Raw genomic sequence first — 21,898 nt, forward strand, 5'->3', positions numbered from 1 at the left:
TCAAGCTGAATACCACATCATCCAGTGGTGGAGCAAAGCACATGGCTACGTAGTTCACATGATCTGCAAGTATTTCACTGTAAAGCACAGTGGGATTTATTTATTTTTTTCTGATTTTGTTTTGTTTTATCTACTGGGAGGATGAATATGAAGCCAGATATGCTGTGCTGACTGTGATGCGTATGCTGTAGCAGTAACAATTCCAACTGGCAGTCTAATCAAACAGGTGGACAAAGTGTTTGTGTTTGAATGGCAGCTGCAGCAGAGCTTATTTATTGTTGGTTTTGCCAGCTCATGCAAATGTACAGCATTCGATCTGTGTTAGGGTTTGGAGTGGTATCGCTTTTTACCCACCCCCACCTTTTTTTACTGTTTCGTGTTTTTCTCTTTTTCTGTGCCCCAAAATACAAACAACTTCAGCTGGATTTGAATTGGCTTTTTTTTTCTAGCTCTGTGAAGTTTTTTGGAGGATTAGGTCAACTGAGGGACATGAAACACTGTGGAATTCAGTTAAGGTCTTGAATAGCATACATGAATTATTGTTATTCTTTTGTTTATGCAGCACTGAAATGAATGGGTTGAACTCATTCTGTAACAAGTCTCTTATCCATCTTGCATTGATTTGGCCCTCATAGTAAGGGTGGGCACACATCATGTTAAGAATTAGCAGCAGCATTATTTCAGTTGTGGTCAGAAGCCAGTACACAAAGACCAGGCTGTAATGTATTATTCATGGGAAACAATCAAGATTTAACATGTGAAAGGGCTTTGAAGTGGAACCTGTGGCATAGTCATACCACTAACAGCTCAAAACCGCTGTTAAAAAAGCTTTTTTTTAACAGGAAAAGTCTCATACACAGTGTAGTAATTTCTTTAAATGCAGCGAAGGGATACAGGTGTTGACTTTGTAGTGGCCTTGAATGGTTTTGTTAATATTTATAGGTTTAGCGCACAACCGTTCATAATAGACCTCTGCAGATTTAATGGAGTTCCCAGTGAAATAGAAGCACTCTAATTACAGGCTTTTTATAAGGATGAGTGTGAAATTCCTGACCAATGGAGGGATACTGAGCCAGCCAAGAAAACTGGCTCGTTTTTTATGGCTAGACCCATACAGTGTTCACCCATGTGCTGCTGTCACTCTTCAGTACACCCTTGGCTCTTTAGAAAACATTAAATCCTGTCAGCTTCCAGTATTTGTGTCCCATCCTGCCTTCATCTGTTACTTTCATGTAAAAAACGGCAACATTACAGAAAAGAAAACCTCATATTTTCAGCTCTACCAATTTATTCCACTTGCTCAGCTGTGAAATTTAAATTCTGTGCATGAGTTGTTTGTTTTTTTTCCAAGCCCTTAAGTTTTTCTATGATGTGTTCTTGGAACCCGTTTTCCCAAAGAGTCCCCTCCTTGGAATTTTTCAGTTTCTCCTTTTTGCATCCAGACTGAAACAAATTAAGCTCCTATTATTGTGACTAGAGAAAAGAGAACTTACCTGTCAAAAAGTTGAAGCAATCATGTTATACATTTTTGTTTGAATGTCTGTGCAAGGGCAGTGAAGCTGAAAGATAATGCCAATTCAGCAAATAACGCCATACTTTTGTAAAGTAAACTCAATAAAGAAAAACAGTTTTTTATACAGTGAAATTTTTATATCAAGAGCCCCCATCTGGTCTGCCATGACCCAGGATGTTGTCCAGTACTTTGGCTTGAACCACAGTTTATGTGAAAGAAGTGGTCCAAGCAAATGTTTTCTGTCATGCTCTGAAAAACTGTGAAGCCATATGGCAACACATGGACCACACATCTGTGTCTGTTCCCCAGTCACACAGGGACTCGACGTGAAAGTACAACATCTTTGGGACAGCTTGTCATCAGTCAAGCAGACAACATCGGTCTTGATAGATTGCCGTTTGAGTTGTACCTGAGATGCAAGCACAACAGCAGGGTCAGTTTAGAGGCTGTTTATAGGGTGAGGCCAGCAAATCATTCGCATGACTGCTTCCTCACTGGTTGCTTTTTAGCTGAGAAACAAACTCACACTCAGATTTTTTTGTTGTTGATTCTCAGGCAATCTCGCTGTTGCTATTTACAAGTGATCACATTAGGATAAATCCTAATGTGATTTATCCTAATGTCAGCCTTATTGATGAAGCCGTTCAGCTTTTCATTATAAAAATAACTTGTATTGCCCATCTGCCGCTTTTTAGATTTCATTAATCTGAAGCTCTGATTGATAAATTATTTTTGTGAAATCCCTAAAACACTTTCTAAAATGGAACATATTCATATTGTTGATGGTTTTTACAACATTTACTGTCTGCACCTAAAACAAGGACACACTTACAGATGTTTCTGGTCTAAGACCAGAACTGAGCAAAAAAGTTAATGATATTATAATGTAAAGGTATAAAATATTAAGTCTGTTATAGAACCTACAGAGTTTTAGAGTACTACAGTATTAATATTGTATTAATATTGTATTCTTGCAATGTTTCGCCTGCGGTCTATTTGTCTTTCTTTCCTATACATAGATGTCTGCTTGGGGCAGCACATCTGGTCAGTTGTCAGACAAACAAGACACTACAAGAGCGAGTACAGGTTCTCTTAGAATGTGAACAACATATAGGTGGTTAGATGACCTGAACATCAGTCTTTCATAGTAATAAAACATGAAAATTGTTACCGTTTCAGCTCTTATGAGGTTGTTTTCTTAATTTCTAATCTGCATATGTGCATTTTTCCAACCTAAAGAGACCAATAGAATGTTTGCATATTTATTGAAACATGTGGTCCATGTTTTTTTTTTTTTTTTTTTTTGTATATGCTATTTATTTGTATGTGCTGTGTCTGATCAGAGAGAGGTCAGAGGTTATGGATAGTTCAAGGTTTAACCAAGTTTTTTTCAAACAGACAGAAGGTGTTACTATGCAGATCTGGTTAAATACCCCTGAAACGAGCTACGCTTCACTGCTCTTCTGTTGCTTTCTTTACTCACTAATAAGTGTCCCTTCACCATTTTAGCTATGTTCTATTGATGTTTTACATGCCTGAATGTCGTGCTCCATGTGCACCCTTCTTTGCAAGCCCACCTCACAAAAGCACCTAATTTGCATGAATCCCTGAACTGGCATTGTTAATTGACTTAAGCTAGGATTAGTGTTAATCAGTTTTTTTTGCCCTGAAACTATTGACCAACCCTAACCTCATTATTTGATAGCAGCACACGTCCTGTCAGCCCCCATCAAGCTGTTAATTAAAAGAAGCCTGTGCACACCAGTGTCCCAGCCTGACCCTCTTTGTACATCCCATTTGTCCCCCCTTTTTTCCTTCTCACACCCTACCAACATGGCTCTTGCTATATCAGTGGAGGTCAGTACAAAGTATTCCATAGTGCTCACATTAACCTCAAAAGCTGGATCATCATGTCATGTTTGCAGAGCATCTGGATTTAATTAGAGTCATCTGCAGCTTGGCCTAATCTATGGGACAAATGTACTGCAAATAAATGATTTTCAAACTTAGCATTGCAGGTTTATATTTGACTTTGTGACACTCAGTGATAAGATAAAACCCACTGACTGGTCACTTCACTTTCACATTCCTTGTGGCATAATAGAACACAATAAAGATACCTAATTCCGGGAAAGTCCAATTCCCTTCCCGTCTGAGAGATCTGCCAACTGGTTGGTTTACTCATACAAATGCAGTTATGCTTCAGTAATTGGAAATTTAATCAAAAAGTTAAATTCCTTTTATACAGATTAATTACACACATGATTTTCATACAACAATTATTTAATCTACTGAAAAATATGTACAGTGTCAATATTTGGTGATGACTTTGGTGATGTGGGTCCTGGAGGTTATTAGCCTTTGGTATTGTGTAGATGTCCCAGATTGCTCTAATATTGGGCTTCAAATTTTTGTTGCGTTGTCTGCTCTTGTCTTTCATCTTCATCTTGACAATACTTTAGAGATCGTCAGTGACGTTCAGAATAGGTGAGTTTACTGATCTATATCAAGCACAGAGACGCCATTGTCATTGAAGGAGTTACTGATATTTCTGGCAGTGTGAGCAGATGTCGGGTCATGTTGGAATTTGAAATTAACAAATGTCAAAACATTCCTGGTAGGTGACTACTCTAACTTTCAACTTTTACCAAAACCAATAGATTTACATGGCTCCCCAAATCATCACTGCCTGTGTGAACTTCACTTGGGACTTCAAGCAACATAATTTTTTTCTACCTTTCCACTGTTCCTCCCGACTCTGTGACCTTAATTTCTAATTAAAAAAGTGAAATTCGCTTTCATCTAAAATAAGGATTTTGGACTGTTGAGCCCTGTGAATCTCTCTTAAAACCGTGATTGGTTCACAATTGTCTTACTGTGACGGTGTAAACTTTCCCTCCCTGCAAAAAACATGTATGGAAATTGATGATGACTATCTGTCCAACAGTTAAGTCATCTTGATTGTTGTGTAACATGCTGCTCTTACGGCTATTTTTACAGCTCTTCTGTTATGTTCTAATTGTCTGTGCATTGTTTTTTTTTAAATGTAAGTTATCATCAACCAGAATTATCCTCAAATACACAATGTGTCCCTCTGAGTGTAACAAATAATTGTATGAGGTGCATTAGACTGATAAAATAAATTATCTTTAACAATGTTGAACTGAAAATGTGGGGGGGAAATCAATAATAATTGAACGTCATCATCTCAGATTTTACTTGTAACTGGATGCTGGTGGTTCTGTGTTGGACTGAGGTTTGAAATGGCTTTGTGGATATTCAGTGCAGAATTTTGTGCATGTATACTTTGTAAATGCGAGCCAAAAGGAATGGTCCAGGAGGCATCCTACCAGAATAATCAGCTCTATAATTAAGTGCTGAGACTACGTCAGCTGCCTTGATACAGTCCCCCGTCCCCACCTCCCCACTGCACCTCATTCTGTCTCTTTTCACTCTCACTGTCTGCCCAGGATTTGTCTGCTTCCTCCCAGCGCCTATGCCGAATGCTCATGACATTTACTGTGAGACTAATGGCAGTGCTTCAGTCCTCCTAATTGTTAGCTTTAATTGCAATAATTATTTACAAGCCTAATTAAAGCCTAGAGAGTGTCAGGGAGAAACACGAGTGCCAGTTGAAGGAACCGCGACAGGGCTTGTCAGGAGCCAGGCAAAGAGTAAAGCAGCAGCAATGTTTGGTCGATAATTGGGGAGGTTGTGTCTGAAAGTCTCTCTTGCTCTCTCACTCTTGCTTTCATTGTCCCACTTCATGTATATTAGTTCCTTTCTCTCCAAGTGTTGACAGTGGAGGCCAGTGAGTGTGTGAAGTGTGTTGTAGACTGTTTTTAGGTTCAGCGAAAACAGTTGGGTTGTAGCAGTCTCAGTCATCGGCTGTGGTCCAGGTGTTTAGAGAAAAGGTCTCACACTGCTTGCCTTTTTTCTTGTTTGAGATGTACTGACAGCTTATTTCATGACATCACCAGCTGCCCTCTGACCGACTGAAAATTTGTTTGTGTGTGTGTGCTACATGTGAATGAGTTTGTCACTGGTTGCCTTTTAGCCAGACCTTGAGTTCATATGCTGTCTTTGGCAGAAACTCAGATGACCTTCTGTGCCTAGCTGTTTGCAAAGGTGTGCGTGAGTGTATGTTTTACTGACTGATAATGGTGATGCTGCCAGGGCTGGAATATATTTTTTGTCTGTCCTTCACAAGGCCAGGTTTACAGGACACAGCAGGACTTCTGCTTTTGATAGGGCACCCATGGTAGCTCTATCCTTCCCTCCCTCCGTGTGTTGGAGTTGTGCAACACACTCCCCAGTTTTCCCCACCCTTCCCCACCTTTCTCCTGTCTTCTTTTTCTTTCTTCTCTGCTGTCAGAGCAACGTCCGATGGGAGAACTCAATTCCACAATGCTGTTCTTTGATCCCCTGCGGCTCAATTTGACAAAACTGTCAGCCTCCACCTTAGTGATGGATTATTTCATCGCCTAGTTTGTGCAAGTGAGGATTTAATATGTGTACGTGTTTGTCTGTGGGAGTGTATCTGATATTAAATTAGGCCAGGTACCCTTTTAAAACTCTTGTTGCCAAGAAGTCATAACACTATGCTTTAAAATCCAAAAATTTCATTGTAGAGTCAATTTAATAATGTGTGTATGTATTTCTTTGGTGTACTTTTTGATGTACTTTTCGAAAGTATGTACATCACTTCATCATATATTTGTTACTATAAATGATTATCTTTGTATATCTGCACTCATCCTATAGTTATTTTCTGCTCGGATAGTTGCTATATATCTGTGTTTTTGTGTGATCTTAGGGAGATGAAGACCACCTGTAGGCATAAAGAATATAATCAAGTAAAATTACAAATCATCCAAAATACTACATGCATTTGAGATAGTTAATAGTTTTCAGAAAGCCTTTACGTTCACATGGATGTAATGAAAACATGTTTTCCCTTAAAATAAACTCGCTCTAGAAAGCATTTAGAAACTGCAGTTTGCATGTTGATTGATTTTGACAAAATATCATTGTTACTCTAGAAAGTGCCTAAATCAGTTCTGTACATCTTAGTTTTATTGTTTGTAAGGCACTATTTTTTTTGTTTTGTTTTGTATAATTGACATCCTGTATGTTTAACAGTATTTTCCTTTATGTTCTCAGATATAAAATGACACTTTAAAACAACATTTGAGTAAAAATATCAGAAAAAGATGGACAAAACCAGAAATGTAGATCATTTTTCTTTCTTGTTTGAAATATAATCATGCTGATGACCTTTAGCTCTGATATTTGGAACCATAAGGATAGAAGAGCTTCCAGATACAGCAACACGGAAAGGGCTAAAATATGTCGAGTGAGGTGTCTGAAACCTGCAGTTTATCACTCAAGGCAATTAAAACTACAGTTCTGGAACCACGAGCACTATGTACCTCGGAGGCAAAATGTTTATTAAATTCCCACTTTCGAAAAGCAACTGGGGAGCAGTTAATTTGGCTGCACAGAGGCAGCTGTCTGAAAATCGTGCGATGAGAGAGAGAAAAAGACAGAGGGTGGAGAGAGAGACGAAGAGAGTGAGACACAAAGGCAGTTTGGGCTCATTATGTTGATTTTTTTTTTCCCTCTACTGCCAAACAAAGACACCCAGGCACTTTCAGACACACCAACCAAGATCACTCGCAGTTTGCTTTCTTCCTCTAACTCTACGGAATTCATTTAGAGCCAAATCTAATAATATTTTCTTCGATGTGAAAGTTTTCCATCACTCTTTGTGTTTCTGATTCTCACCAAAGGCTCAAATTGGAATCAATCATGGACGTCATTAAAAGGTCTGATGAGGTCTTTGAAGAGCCTCACCAGTACCTCAGAATCCCATTAATATCTCAGTGCTGAAGCCCCACTGAGCTGGAGTTTGCATATTGCCCAAGTATCGTGTGCAGAAAACATAAATCATAAACAATCATAGAAAGACACACACGCATAGTTTTAGATTAGATGATGTGTTCCTCACCACCTGAGCCTAGTTATCGATACCTCCTTCCCTATCTGTCTCTCCATCTTGTTCCTCACAGACTAATATTCATCACACAGACACACATGTGTACCCACAAGCAACAGCCCTGAGAGCAGTGGGGTGGATCCAAACCCTTCATTTGTATGTACATGGTGTATGGTGGAAGAGAGGCTGAAACAAAGAGAACAAACATGCTCGCGTGCGCACGCACACATGCTGTTACACACTCACGCACACATGCTTACAAAAAAAAAATAATAATAATACCACACTCAGACATGCTCTGCAGAGTCCCTCTGTGGATCAGAATTCATCTCTGTCTGCTTTTCCACTGCAAATCAATACTCCCGTTGGTCGACAGACAGCCGTTAAGTGTGCCAGGGAGACTCCCAACACACTCTCCATACACACATATGACACACACACTCAATGCCTGTTGATGTGTGATGGCCTGTGCTGCTTCCTTATTAACTCCTCACATGCTGACTGAAGCATACACCTCATTACTGGCTGCATTGACAGTCTGGGATCCCACTGAGAGACACTCAGACAAGTTGGACAAAGACGAGAGCAGGAATGGATCGAAAGAGGTACAGTGGGGCGACATGCATGAAGGTTGTCACACAGACGAGCGGCCCGGACAGGTAGGTAAAAATAGGCCGACACAAGTGGATTGACTGACAAGGAAACCAGTCAAAAAGCGACCACTTAGTGCAGTCCGTAACACAAAGTTATAAATAAATTTATAATGAGGAAAGCCATGCACATCTCTTTGTTACTAAAATGAGATGACCCTGAGTTCTACACAAAAATGCAACAGACGTTAGATGTTAATTAAGAGAAATAGACTGTGATCTGACATTATCAGGCAATGAAGAAAAAAGATTCACACTATACAAAATTGGTAACAGTATGATGATTTGGAAGCTTGATTATTATGTTTATCTTGGTAATTGGTATCACAATGCTGTAAAAAATTTGTTAAATTAAAGCAAACATATCATTATATACTCACACAAATTAGTTAGTCCATAATTATGTCCACAGTTATTTTTTTTTGCTTTTATAATTTGAGTTAGTGAAACTTTTTGAGCCAAAATAAATGTTATACTATCATGTTTTTAGTAGTTTTAAGATTGCCAGAGCAATCCAACGACCATTTCTGCTTTGCTAGGAGCCTAGAGTTTCTTTATAACAATTATATATGATTAGAACATTCAAGCTCCTCACCAAAACACCCATTTGGTTGTCAGGTTGTGCCACCTTGTTAAGAAATGAAAGACTATCTTGTCTCAGGCCTGGACAAAGCTGTTTGCTGGCCTGTTTGAGTCCACTAACATTATGGTTAGTTTTCCCCTAACATTGAAAATGTCGTTGGATCAATTTGATCAAATCATAGATTATAACTTACAAAATGAATAAAGGGTTATAGTTTTGAAACCATTACATTAGTGTTTTTACCAATGTAAGAGTTGGATTTCAAAACCAACTACTGATTTCATATCATATTAGGCAGTGAAGTGGGTGCCTTTCCTAAACCCTGATGCCATTAGCTTTGGGACACAGTTTGTTCTGATGTCTGATGGTGGATAAGTGGAAGAATGCAGCCTTTTATGACATCACTACGGCAGAAATGTAGTCTATTAAAACACAAATTTCCTTATGTAATTGGTTCAGTGGCAGTGCATTGCAGAATTATGACACATTTAGTTTAATTGACATAACATGGTGCACAATCGTGGATTGTTTTAAGTTACTGAAATTAAGTAAACAAATACTTGAACTATGCTTTGAATTTGAATTTAGTTTTTTTGTTACTAACACTGAGTAAATATGTATTCTTGTGAAAGGCAAAAACAGACAGCAAGAAGTGGTTCCTCCTGATTAAATTTCTCTCCATATCTCTGATGCTATGACTCAAATTTTTGCCAGAAGGTATTGAAGAGCATTCCTGGCATTTTTCAGCAACAAGGACTGCAGTTAGATATGTACCAAAGCTCAGTTTGTGCATGCTGGAAAGTACACACAACATTCACCTTTTTATCATATGATCCTCTTCTCCTTCACCAAAAAGGCGACTGAGGGCATACATAATTGATAAACTCCTGGCTCCATTGACTTGTTGGATTTTTCATCCTTCTCACTGATCGATTCCCTCACTCCATTACTTCTATGCTCACATTCCTTCTCCTGCCTCCCACCTTTCCCTCTGACTCCACCCTCTAGGCATTTGGGTTGTAAATATCTAAACACACTTGCACACGTAAACAGAGATTAGAGGACTGTTCCATCTTCTTTATGTTGCCCGCTGCCCCATTTTGTCTTTAATCTATAATGTTGACCGCCTGTTTGGGGGACTCCAGCTGGTATTCAGTGCAGTGTTTGTAGAATTGGTTGGTTTATTTGTTCAGTATGGCATGTGTTCGCTCTCATGTCTGTATGAGCATATTTTTTTTTTCTTTGCTTAGACTGAAGGAAAAGGTGGACCAATGCTGCTGGAGGACCATGGAATATGTTTTAATGATTCTGTGGTTTCTATGAACAATACAATAGAAGCTAGAAAACAAATGCAGTCTGACAGGCAGGGGCAAAATAGCATTACACATAACTGTTTTCTGCTTTCTTTCAAAGACTGAATATAAAATTATTGCTACAGTACTGCCTGTATTAGAATTCATATTTCTCAAACATTTCCACTTTTTTTATGTTGGATCCTCAAACTTTAATGTAGTTCATTGGGATGTGATGTGAAAGGCCAACCGAAAGTAGGAAATAAATAACAAAATTAGACTTATTTTTATCTAGTAAATTATATGTCAATATTTTATTTGCTGCTTTGTGCTTCAGTTAAACCACTTTTGATTGTCTTGGAGTACAATAAAGCTTCACAACATGATTTTGTTGCAAAAAATAGTTCACGCTTAAATCGGATGGTGAAGATCAATTCTTAATTTATCCCACATATTCACATACTCAATTTGATTTTGGTATAGACAAAACCATTTCTTTAGCTGGATGCTTCCAGTCGTTGTCTTGCTGGAAAATAAATGTTCTCCAAAGGCTCCCTTCTCTTGCAGATAAAAACAATTTGTCCTTTCAGATTCTTATTTTCAGATTCTTATGCTCGTTTCCAAAATAGTGGAAAACGAGCATCACTTTTCAATTGGCCTCCGTGTTATCTGTCTTAAAAATACAATGTTTATGTTTATAATGCAACAATTAAAGATTGATACTTTTTTTTACAGTACTTAAAATTTGTTATATATTTCACATTTAGCTTTAATTGTCATGGCCACTTCGTTTTCGAGTTCAAACCTCGGTCAGAAGGCACATGCTTGACCTGCTCCTCCCCTTTCTTGCTCCCTGGCAGTTTTGTCTCTCACCAGTCTGTTCGTCCTGATGAGCTGCCAGGGATCAAGTCTGGCAGGAACTAAGGGCTTTCAGTGGGGGTTAAGCCCTAAACTGTGATTGGAAAATGATCAGTCATCAGTTTTAGCTCAATAACCACCTCAGCCCGCTATCATTTCTAAATGAGTTAGTTTAAATATAGCATGAGGTTATTACTAACAGATACAGTATAATTTTCTTTCGCTCTGCTCTAATGTCTTGATGTTTTCAATTGACCTAAATCTTAGAGTTCATACTAAGTCGAGTAATACAAAGAATAAGTGTGTGTGCGTGTGTGTTTGTTTTATCTTTCAATTTAGCAAAATAGTACGAAAGATGTGCTGAGAGGTGTTGGCCTTGACGATACTGGTTAAAAGCTCCTATATTCACACCTAATTATTTGTGGAGTCTGTGAGACGGCTCTTTGGGTAAGCAGAGCTGTGTCATTTTATTTAGCATTAGCCTTTTCTTTCCCTCTCCCATGGTTGGCCTGTTAAAATCAGTGAGTAATACCCTGAATATATTCCTCCCATTCCAAAATCAGTTATCCAAGAAAACCACCTACCACAAAAAGGCCTGACCTTCATAAGAGACTGTCATGCACATATTGCCATGTCTCTGTATTCCACTTTGATGTATCCTCGCTGTATTTCTGCATTAGACACTCATGTAAGAAATTGTATGCAGTGGAAGAAAATCAATATCTTGCCTTCCTACATAAAACTTGTTTTCTTTAAATGACTCGTCACAGAGTCTTCTGACATTTGTAACAACAGCAACAGCAGCAAAAAGGAAAACAAGCAATTTTAAGAAGCAGCTTCTACACACAGAGCACAAGACGGATACAATAGACAAAAATCTGCATGATACAAAGGTTGCAGATTGTTTCAAATACTCAATGAGGAGGACTGTTTGCTTCAAAATGTAATTACTTTATCAGCTTCTGGAATGTGTTTTAGATGACCAGCTCTCCCAGCTGTGGTGATATCTTAGCACATTCAGCTCAGGGCCTTTACAAGATCAGCAACCCGCACAGCCCAGCAATCATTACCGTGTCCCAATTCTGTCCTTAATCAGGCTCGGAGTAATTGGTGTGAGTCTTGAGGCATGATTATCCTTGGACTAGCCACAACACTTCAACAGAGCCTCTCACCTCGCTTTTCACTTCTAGCCAGAATTAGAATGAATATTAATGACAAGTTGAGTGACTGACTGAACCCTCAGGTTGCATAAGGCGAGTAATTTATCCCACTTTTATTTCTGAACAGGGGCTTATTCACAGCCTAAGAAAGTTTCAAATTAGATCCAGGTAGTTCCCAAGTTTTCTTGAGTATCCATCCGTCCATTTGTCCATCGATCTTTAGAAAACTCTGGCTAAAAGTTAATTAAAAAAGGGAAAATTGAAGATTCGTTTTCTGATTGGTATAGTTTCTTTGCAAAGAAAGAGAAAGTCTCCCATTTTAATGGAAAAGGACACCACAACACCAGAGTGGAGTTCGGTTTAGGGTCTTTGATGGTAAAGTGGATGGATTTACATCTTAGAGGAGGGTACCAGAAGGAGGAGAGCGTGAGGCAGAGGGATATGTAGCTGTTGTCCTGAGTAGAAGTCTCAGCTGGATTACTAGAGCAGATTAAGGGTTCAGTCGTCCTTGTGTTGGTCTCCTTAATGCAGAAAAGAGTGGCTGCAGGGTCACTGTGGGAGTACGAGACTGAACATTTCATCGCTTTTCATTCGTTCAGCAGCAAGTATTTGCTCTGCTTTTGTGCCTTTGTCATTAGTCCCGCTCAAACACACACACTCGCGCAAACACACGCACGCACTCACTCGGTTACACTAGCCCCTCCCGTGTCTTTCTCTCTTCCTCTCTGCTGGAATGGGTATTGTGTTCATGATCGATGTGCCTCATTCCAGTGACGTGGTATCCTGGCTTACTCTCATTAAAAATGGATAGGTGTAGAAGGAGGGGTCACTGGTGTGTGTGCGCGCTTGTGTGTTTATACATGTTTTAAAGGCGGTGTAGATGACAGGAAGTCCCAGAGGTGTTAGCTGTTTGCCATGCACAGCTCAAGGTTTTGAAGGTTAGAGGGATTGGTGTTGGTGAAGCTAGATGTGGAGGTGTTCCTGAGGTCAGAGCCTTGGCTGTTGCCTTGACGACAGCGTGCAAAGTAGTTTCCTCTCCATTACTGGGGACTGGGATTTTTTTCTCTTCCTATTGCTTTCTTTCACTCTGGCTGCTATGGCACATCTGGCTGCACACACCGGATCCCATCAGAACCGCATGCAATGGGCCGTTTCCACTCTGCTCTGTCCTCCTTTATAACTTTTTTCCTTCTTCTCTTCATGCTCAGGCCCCGTGCCCCCATCCATCACAGAGGTACAGTGAGTACGGCTTGGTCTCAGGGCAGCGGGGCACAGGGGCAGAAATTGAGCCACCATTCATTCTCAGGCTCATGGACAAGGAAACAGATGAAAGTCTTCCTTACTTCTCTGTAGTGTGCATACATTGTCAGACTCCGTTTGTTGTCACTGCTAGAAATCTCGATCCTTCTTTGTAATTTTTTTTTTCTCCAAGAACCGTTTTAAAAATAAGGCACACAGGATTTTTTTTCCTCTCTAGGAACATATGTCCCTAGGGATTTTATCTTTTGTTTTCTGCTTTTTCTTTCATTCTGTTTTAGAATGGAAAAAAAAAAACACGTTATTTTTGAATGGCTTGATTTTCTCAATAAACGGGAGTTAATTCATGTGATGCATTTAAATCACAGTAGACTGGGTTCTGCATTCATTATGGTGAACAATTATGCTCTTATAGCTGGGTTTGTGTATTTCCTTACCTTAGTATTTGTGTCCTGTCAAATATGGAGTCCTGTCTAGGAGTGTAATGTAAACTAAAAAAGAAGGAAGTCCAGTCCCGGTCTCCAAATCAAAGGCAGGAAATCAGTTGTGTACCAAGCAAAGTGGATAATTTACTCGCAATAAGTGAAAGTGCTGGCATTAACACCCGGAGTGATTTCAGTGTGAACAAGACCAAAATAAACAAAATCTGCTATTTTATCGAAAAAGGTTATATTTACACCTGAGCAGAAAAATATGGTTCCACAATATTTTACTTCTTACTTTAAATTTCTGATCTGCTTCTTTTTTTTTTTTTTTTGTAACATTTTGACCTTCATAAAACAATTTTAGCCAGTTCTGATGCCTTTTTTTTAGAACCATATTATACAATGACAGAACTGAAAAATATTTTGCTGAAACGACTTACCTTTAATAACTCAGAGAGAATGCTTTAAAAACAGACAGATTGCATCTTTCAAGTAATTTTTAGCATCTTATATCAGCATTCAGCACTGAGAGCATTACAAAAGCAGTCTATTTCTTAGAGAATGAAAATCTTTTCCTCTGAGATTTACATAAAGTTGAACAAATTTCCAAATCCAACACGTTCTGTAATGGAATAAAACAGAATGGTACCCCATTCAGCTTGCCTGTTATCTGCTGAAAGTTTCTGTATAGCAGTAATTTAGTCAGCTACAGTTGTATCGGTTGTAAAAGTTGCCATTTCACAATTCCTATCCATTGATTGTCTCGCTAATAAAAGAGGACCTCATGAAAAAGACCTACTGCTTTACACTTTGCTTAATCTCAGTTAATAAGAACTATGGACTGTATTTTGAGGCTGTGTATTTTAGCTAAAGAATATTTGTTCCTTGGTTACTTGTCAGCTATAATAATGAGATCTGAAGGCTATTCAGACTAACTCTGAAAGAGAGGAAGCTGTTTTAACCCTCAGCTGTCACTCTGTCACCCTGATCGCTCCTGTATGCGACTCCACTGTAGCCTCTGTGGTTGAATAACCCCCTGCGAGGTCAACTCAAGCTGGAATTCTATTAGCATTCATTTAAAAGTAGGGCACAGTGCTTCTCTCCGACAGTGTTAAACTTACACTGTAGTCATCTTTACCGTATTTTCCAAAAGTATTTGTACTCCTTAAGCCTTCTTCACTTTCTTTTTAAGTCTTAGTATAAACCTTAGTGTTTTATTGGAACATTATGCAATAGAACAGGGCTTTTCAAATTAAGGGCATGCTTCCCATAGGGGGCACCAGAGTCTTCAAGGAGGGGGCTGTGCATTACATGAGGAAAATAAAAAAAGCCAAAAAAGTAGCTGCTGGCATTAAAGAGGACCAAATACTTGGTGCTTGTGGATGGTTGAGATTTCAAAGACGTACCCACATGGATACTTTCAAGTTTGAGCTGGTTGGGTGCCGGCGGTATCCACCGCACACTTGTTAGTATGGTACAAAGTAGCAGTCTGACAGAAGTGCATCCTTGTGACTGGTTGCACCGACTCTCAATCTTATGTGAATACTGTTTCCTGCCAAGCAGTCGTACAAGTTCGTTGTCATAAAAATTAATCTTTACGTGAACATGTCCAGTGCCGCAAACTCATGCTTCAACTATGTGCAAACCTCCATGGAGTAAAGTTTTTCAAAGTGTGTGGGGGGCCTTTACTGAACCTGTCAGACACCAAATGGAAAAAAAATATATTTAGTGCATAAACCTATGCAAGTAAATAGACAGACTCTGCACCAAACAAAATTTTAAAGAAGAATTATTTTGAACAATAATTATTTAAAGTATTTGGGTGACAGTCGTCTATTTGCTCCCTGAGGAGGTCAAGGTCACGCATACTTTGAAAATAATTATAAGTGACTTGACAAGGATATTTGTTTTTCAATTCAATAAAACATTACAAAAGCCAAGAGACTTCTGTTCATGGGAGGTGCTGCAGAGATCCACGGCTCAGGTGGGAGAACATGTTTATAATGTAACTATTATTAATACACTTGACAAATAAGTCCCTTCTGGGAGAGTGGTAAATAATCCAGCCATGAGAAGTCCAGTTTGTAAATCACCACAAACTCACTCATGCATATTTTTTCCTTCACTTCAGTTGTACAGTTCTTTATCTTGGGTAATTAAAATAAATCCCAATAAAGTATGACGGTTTTGTTGTGACCAAAGATGGAAAGTCCCAAAGGTTTAGAATACTTTTCTAAATGAATGTGTGCTTGGGAAACAGATTCAAAGAAACTCACACCGGCTATCGGATCACATGCAATCCTTCTTTGTCTTTCTTGAAAACCCAGAAACAACAGTCTGCACATCCGTTACGGCGCTGTGCATGTGTTCATTCAAACACATGCACGCGCAGTGGGAGAAGGGGCTTCATTGTGCAGGCCTGCTGTGATGACTGACTGTAGCGTGTGCTGGGCAACAGCTGCTGTGTGCCCCTTCCTCAACCCGTCCCCCTCATCTCCACTGCTGACCCAGGCCATATCTAAGCATCACAAAACTCAAAGAAACATAAACCCTTAATATCTAAGGCACACTCATTCCCCCATAATGCTGTGCTATTTCAGGGTTCACCTCTTTGCTGCCTTTATTCTCTTCGGTAGGGTTCTCCTTCCTTTCAGTTTGCCAGGTCAAACTGTTCTGTCTGTGTTTACATACAGCTCCATAAGGACCGTGAAGACCCCCTGTCCTCACTACTCCCTGACAGCTGTCTCCACACTGTAACCCTTTCCTCTAGCTGGGCCTCTGTGAAAGTTATACTCTTAAGTTTCGTCAGACTTGTGCATGCTTTCGGAAAGGATCTGACGACTTTCTTCTAGGTGGAGGTAATGAAACTCAAGCAGATGCAAGCTGCTACTAAAGCTAAGTGCTCTCACATTGGATTGAGGCTTTGAGCTGTGCGCGCCCACGCACGCCGAGCTGCCGCTTCCCTTACTCAGTCGAGTTTCGCTCTTGGTGGGCTTGTTTGTCATCAGTTGCCGCTTCTGCTGCTGATGTGACCCCCGTCTGCAGCTCATTACAGCGCGCCACCTGTTTGTCCTGAAGCTAGGCAAGACACGCACACAAATGGAGTTTGTTGAAGTGACAGGGGGTTAATATAACAGGAGTCTGCACTATGGAAGTGCCACATGGACTGTCAAATCCCGACGGTGTCAATGGTTTCCTTTGTCCTGTGGGACCGTCTCTCAGTTGCCGCAGGGTTCGGGGCAGACAGGTGGATGGGTGATGTTGAAGTTTTTGGATGATTGTGGAGACAAAACAAGGAATACTATACAGCCTGGATCTCGTATGGTTCTCACTTTTTGGATCCAGCTGACAGGTATAACAGCCCTCAACTTTTTTAGCGACACTGCAATGGCAGACACATGTTACAAATTGCACTGTCAGCTGTTTTTAAACTTGATGCATTACATAGAAGTCCTTGCAAAAGTATTTACACGCCACAAGCCTTCTCTCATTTTGTAAAATCATGTCAATGTATTTAATCCAGCCTTACTAAACTAGTAAGCCTTACTTTTCTAACAAAATTTCCTTCTTCTTTTCCAAACTCAGTGGTATATTATTTCTATATTTTCTGAACTTAACTCTATGTGAAATTAAACAGAAAATAATTTGTCCAACTGTGCATTTATCCAACATGGCACTGAATAAAATTCAGTTATGTTGGAGAAAGCTAATTTTCAACAATCAACAAAGTTTCACCGATCAGTGAATCCTGAGTTCTCTATAGGAACTGTAAGAACATAGAAAAACACCATCTATATTTCTGTTTTGTCTTCTTGTGAGCATTCATTCATTATTTATGTTAGGAGAAGTCACACCATGTATGAGAAGCTACTTGCTATAAAACTAAATTTTACTCATATTTTTGAAAACAGAGTGCATCACTCTTCATAAGCAAGTTATCACAGTTTACATGGCAGCATTGAAAATCTGGAATGCCCATGTGTACATTATACTTAGTACTACTGTATGTTTCAAAGCACTCACTGAGGGATGGGAGTATGTTGTGTAGCAGCTGAAAATAGGCTGTGGATCACACAGCTGACTCACATTCTCAGTGTTTCGCTACCTGAGGTGATGTGTGCTTGATATTTTTCTCCTGTTGTTTTCACATACAGTACAGTGTGGAAACTCAACTGTATTTTCATTCAAGTAAAAATGTCTGTCCTTTAAAGTAATAGGACCACACAGATTATTGTTCATTAGGTGACTGCAGACTGGTTGTCCTGTTTGGATTAGTGGTTCATGGTTGACATGAAATGTTTCTTTAGCTCTGAACCACTCAAATTTATTACTGTTGACATTTTGTTTGCTATGTAGCTAAGTTACACTTTTAAAAAAAAAAAAAGGTTCAGCTCTTGGCACATTTCTTCCAATCAAGTTTCTACATCTGTCATCGCTCGACCATGTGTGGGCGTATTTGCACAGGATCTGTCGAGGTGGACTGTCGCCCCTGGGGCAAACAGACATCCACTGATGGCAGAGAAACCTCCTTTTTCAGCTAAATTATCCCAGCTGCTTACAGATGTTTTCATGGTTTGAGTTAAGTACAATTGACATCATCCAAAAAAAAATCATATCACAGACTTCCTTGCCCCAGGTTATTGGTAATCATTGTTTTATTTTTTTTATAGTTGTTTAGAAATTTGCTGTCTGATAAAATATGTTGTGTTGAATTGACCACAAATGGTTCTTTTTTATGTTGTCACGCAGAATGTTTGGTCAGATAAGAGGAAGTCTGAGCTTTCTAGCAACAAAGTCCCAGTGAGGTTTAGTAAGACATACATGTTTAAGTTTATGATGTTGGACCTCTTTATCCTGACATCCATCCCAATCAAATAGTTTACATTTAGACAGTGTGTGTTGAGAATGGATAATACCAAGATCCAATTCATGCTACATTATTGTTTATTAGTCTATTTTTTATACCTCTATTGTCATCTGTTTCACTTTATGTGGTGACAAAATAAATGTGGATTCAGCCCAGAGGCTTCCATTCCCATTTTTTGCTATTTTTTATCAACCTTAAAAAATGCTTCGCTTTCATTTATTCAGTCATATAAATTGTTTGGGTTTTCAGCCATTATGTTACCAGGGATTTTATATATTCCTAAACATGAATTTTTCATCCTCTGAATAAATGTACTTCTATTTACAGGCTAATTAAAGATTTGTTTTGTTAACCTGTTAGAGGTTATTTTAAGGTTTTCTATACCTTCTTTTTTAATAGATGTTCGGGGCATTGTTATGCCTTATCAAAATAAATTTAATTGATTTTATTTGGAGTGAAAAGTGAATACTTTATCTCAAAGACGTCCTGTTTTATTCACAGGTTACCCAGGTTCCTATTGAATCCTGTGAGCAGTATGGGACCTGTGGAGAGTGTCTGAGCTCTGGAGATCCCCACTGTGGCTGGTGTGTCCTGCATAATATGTAAGTATCCGCCAGTCACCGTGATATTTGTAAAGAAATTCTTGTTCCTGGAATATTTAGTTTGACGTCTCTATTTAAGTGTTCTGAAGTTTTCCCTCACATAGAGCATAAAGGTTATTGTCTTTAACATTTATTTTCAGATAAATGGTTTCAGATTTAATGGAGCTTGAGAAAAGCAGACAGCTCCTGCCTGGAAATAGACAGCTGCTGCCTCAGAGGTGCAGAGCTGGTTTAAAACTACTTGTAGCAGCTATAGAGGTTTGCGCTGCTCTGACATGGCTTGATTTTTTTTTTAACTCATTCACTTTATAACAATTTCAGTTTCTAAAAACAAGTTGTAAAGTACTTATTGAGATGTCCACTTTAACAACTTGTCAGTTTGGGGTCTATACTTCCTTCTTCAAGAATAAGCATAACAGCCATGAGTGACACCTGCTGGAGCTGAAGAATTACTACAAGAAAACTAATCTTAGGCATCCATAAAGAATGCAAAAGAAAAAAAAAGAAAAAGCTATATTAGCCAAAAACATGTTTGATATGCAGATGAAAAATACTACTGATGCATTTTTATATTTACATTTAGATTATGAAATCATAAAGAAAGGGACAGAAAACAAATTTAACACAGCAGTAAAACAGTCATTGTTTATGTTCCTCTTTGTCTCAAGCATGCAGAAATTATCTTAGCTGCTCCGTCTTAAATCCATTGCTTACACCCCACCCTCCCACTCCTACCCAGGTATTGCTGGATATTTGCGTGTGTCACAGTGGCGCTGCAATTATCATTATCGTGATGGCGGGCCTGGCAAAGTGCACTTAAAGTAATTTACACCACTCTGAAGCCGGGACAAGACAAATAATTGGCTGCCGACAAGGTAATTCAGCTTGAGCCTGCAAAGGAACGGGTGAGGCTGACTGAAGTGCTGTATTCCCCTCAGCACTGCGTGGCTTCACACAGAGATCATTTACCACAACACGACCTTCCAGGCGAGGTTGTTAATCACATGCTTTTGTGGAGGTGTGGTAGGGACCGGAATGATTCAAGTCCAAGGGAATCTGAATCCACTGCATGGAAACAGGGTCTGGGCGCTAAATGCTCAGCAGGTTTAAGAACTGCATCTGTGACAAGGAAACATCTGTTTTATGCGTGCGCAGGTTCTCATGCAAACATGCACTGGGTTTGAGTATGAATGTGTGTATGCAAGCATTGTGTGCGGGGTCAGTTTTGGTGTACAATTATAAGCGCTTGTGGATTGCACTGTGGGGAGAAAAGGTCAGCAACCTGATTTACGTTAGATCAGCCATCTGTTCGCTCAATAACGGGAACCTTTGTGCCACCTGTCTCTAGTCCTAATCTCCCTTTCTCTATCCTGACCCTGCACCAAATGTGGCAGGACCCATGTCAGCTCCAGCAGAGTTACAGCAGGGAGGAAATAAAGTTACTGGAAGAATAGAAAGCTTTTATGGAGCTCCATTAGGTTGTTACCGGTAGACATTATCATGTATGCAACAGCTGTGGTCTTCATTAATTACTTTAATTCATGTTTTCAGCTTTTACACAATGAATGTTCAAACTAATAATTCTTCAAAACAATATTTTCAAAATAGACATGTGTCACTATTTTTAACCAACATAATGGTACAATTAGCAGCAGAGTTCTTATCACTCTGATATAAATTAGGCTTAATGCTGAGAGGAATGGAGAAACGTATCCTGAGCCATCTCAAGATTATCAATCTTGGTTGGACTTCTTCTGTTCGAGTGTCCATCTTGTGGTGCTGTTCAGATATGATAAGCAATTAGTATCTTTCCTGGAGTAACTTGGCAGAGTAACTTTTACATTAGAAAGGTAATCGGGCTTTACATTTCCATTTACTTGGTTGGATTTCTCACCAAAATTTGAACATTTTATTGCGTATTGTTGGTAAGTCATTAGCTATCCACAAGCACTCCATACAATCCCACTTCACAAAATAAATAAATAAATGCAAGTTGTTGTACATGCTTGCTTTTTGGTTCAATAATTATTTTCTTTGAAATGAAAAGTCAATTTCCCTTTGGCTGGATTTTATTTAGATGACAAAGTGGCTGTGAAGTGACTAGCATTTCTTACTGCAATCATCTCTGTGGCAATATTTCCCAACAAAAGTATTTTTTGAGTGAGTGGTAAAAATGTCTCAAATGAGTTTAGTGTGAAATAGTGCTAATAACTAAAAAGGCAAGATGAATGTGCAATAAAACTAAGAATAGAAAGACGTGCCAAAGACTGTCAGGAGTAAAAAAAAGCAGCTGCATCCTTCTTGTGAAGAGCTCCTGACGCCCCACTCACCCAAAATTACATTTCTTCCCAGCCGTTGTGCTATCCACAGCTGTGACGGCTGCTGATTCCTTCAGCCCCCCCCCCACTGCACCCTCACACCAACCTAAAGCCATTGTTGATTTTATAAAATTTTCTGTCTCTGTTCCTCCATTTTTTTGTTCCTCCTTCCAAGCCCCTTTGTGAAACTGAAGGTTCTAAGCTGTGCCACTCATTCCATCTCCGCTCAGCGCAGCGCAGCGCAGCTTCCATTTAGGTCTCTCTCTTCCCTCTGGAGTCGGCTCTCTGACGCTCCAGAGATGGTTGGCTTGCCACACATAAATGCCCCTCTCTTTGATCACCCTCATTTTTTCTCCTGCAGCTGCCATCTGCAAT

General features: G+C 39.3%; 1 protein-coding gene across 3 annotated transcripts in view; it reads left to right on the forward strand.

The window, feature by feature from the left end:
* The window catches only part of plxna2 (plexin A2), a 200,909-nt gene that overhangs the window by 92,819 nt on the left and 86,192 nt on the right, over positions 1-21,898 (forward strand). For all 3 annotated transcript variants that reach the window (XM_055056717.1, XM_055056716.1, XM_055056718.1), the window contains one exon: positions 19,105-19,205. In XM_055056717.1, the coding sequence (XP_054912692.1) occupies positions 19,105-19,205 (101 nt within the window). The remainder of the gene's footprint in view (positions 1-19,104; positions 19,206-21,898) is intronic.

The sequence above is a fragment of the Poeciliopsis prolifica genome, unplaced genomic scaffold (genome assembly GCF_027474105.1).
Source record: "Poeciliopsis prolifica strain line A6 unplaced genomic scaffold, Auburn_PproV2 SCAFFOLD046, whole genome shotgun sequence".
Taxonomy (NCBI): domain Eukaryota; kingdom Metazoa; phylum Chordata; class Actinopteri; order Cyprinodontiformes; family Poeciliidae; genus Poeciliopsis; species Poeciliopsis prolifica.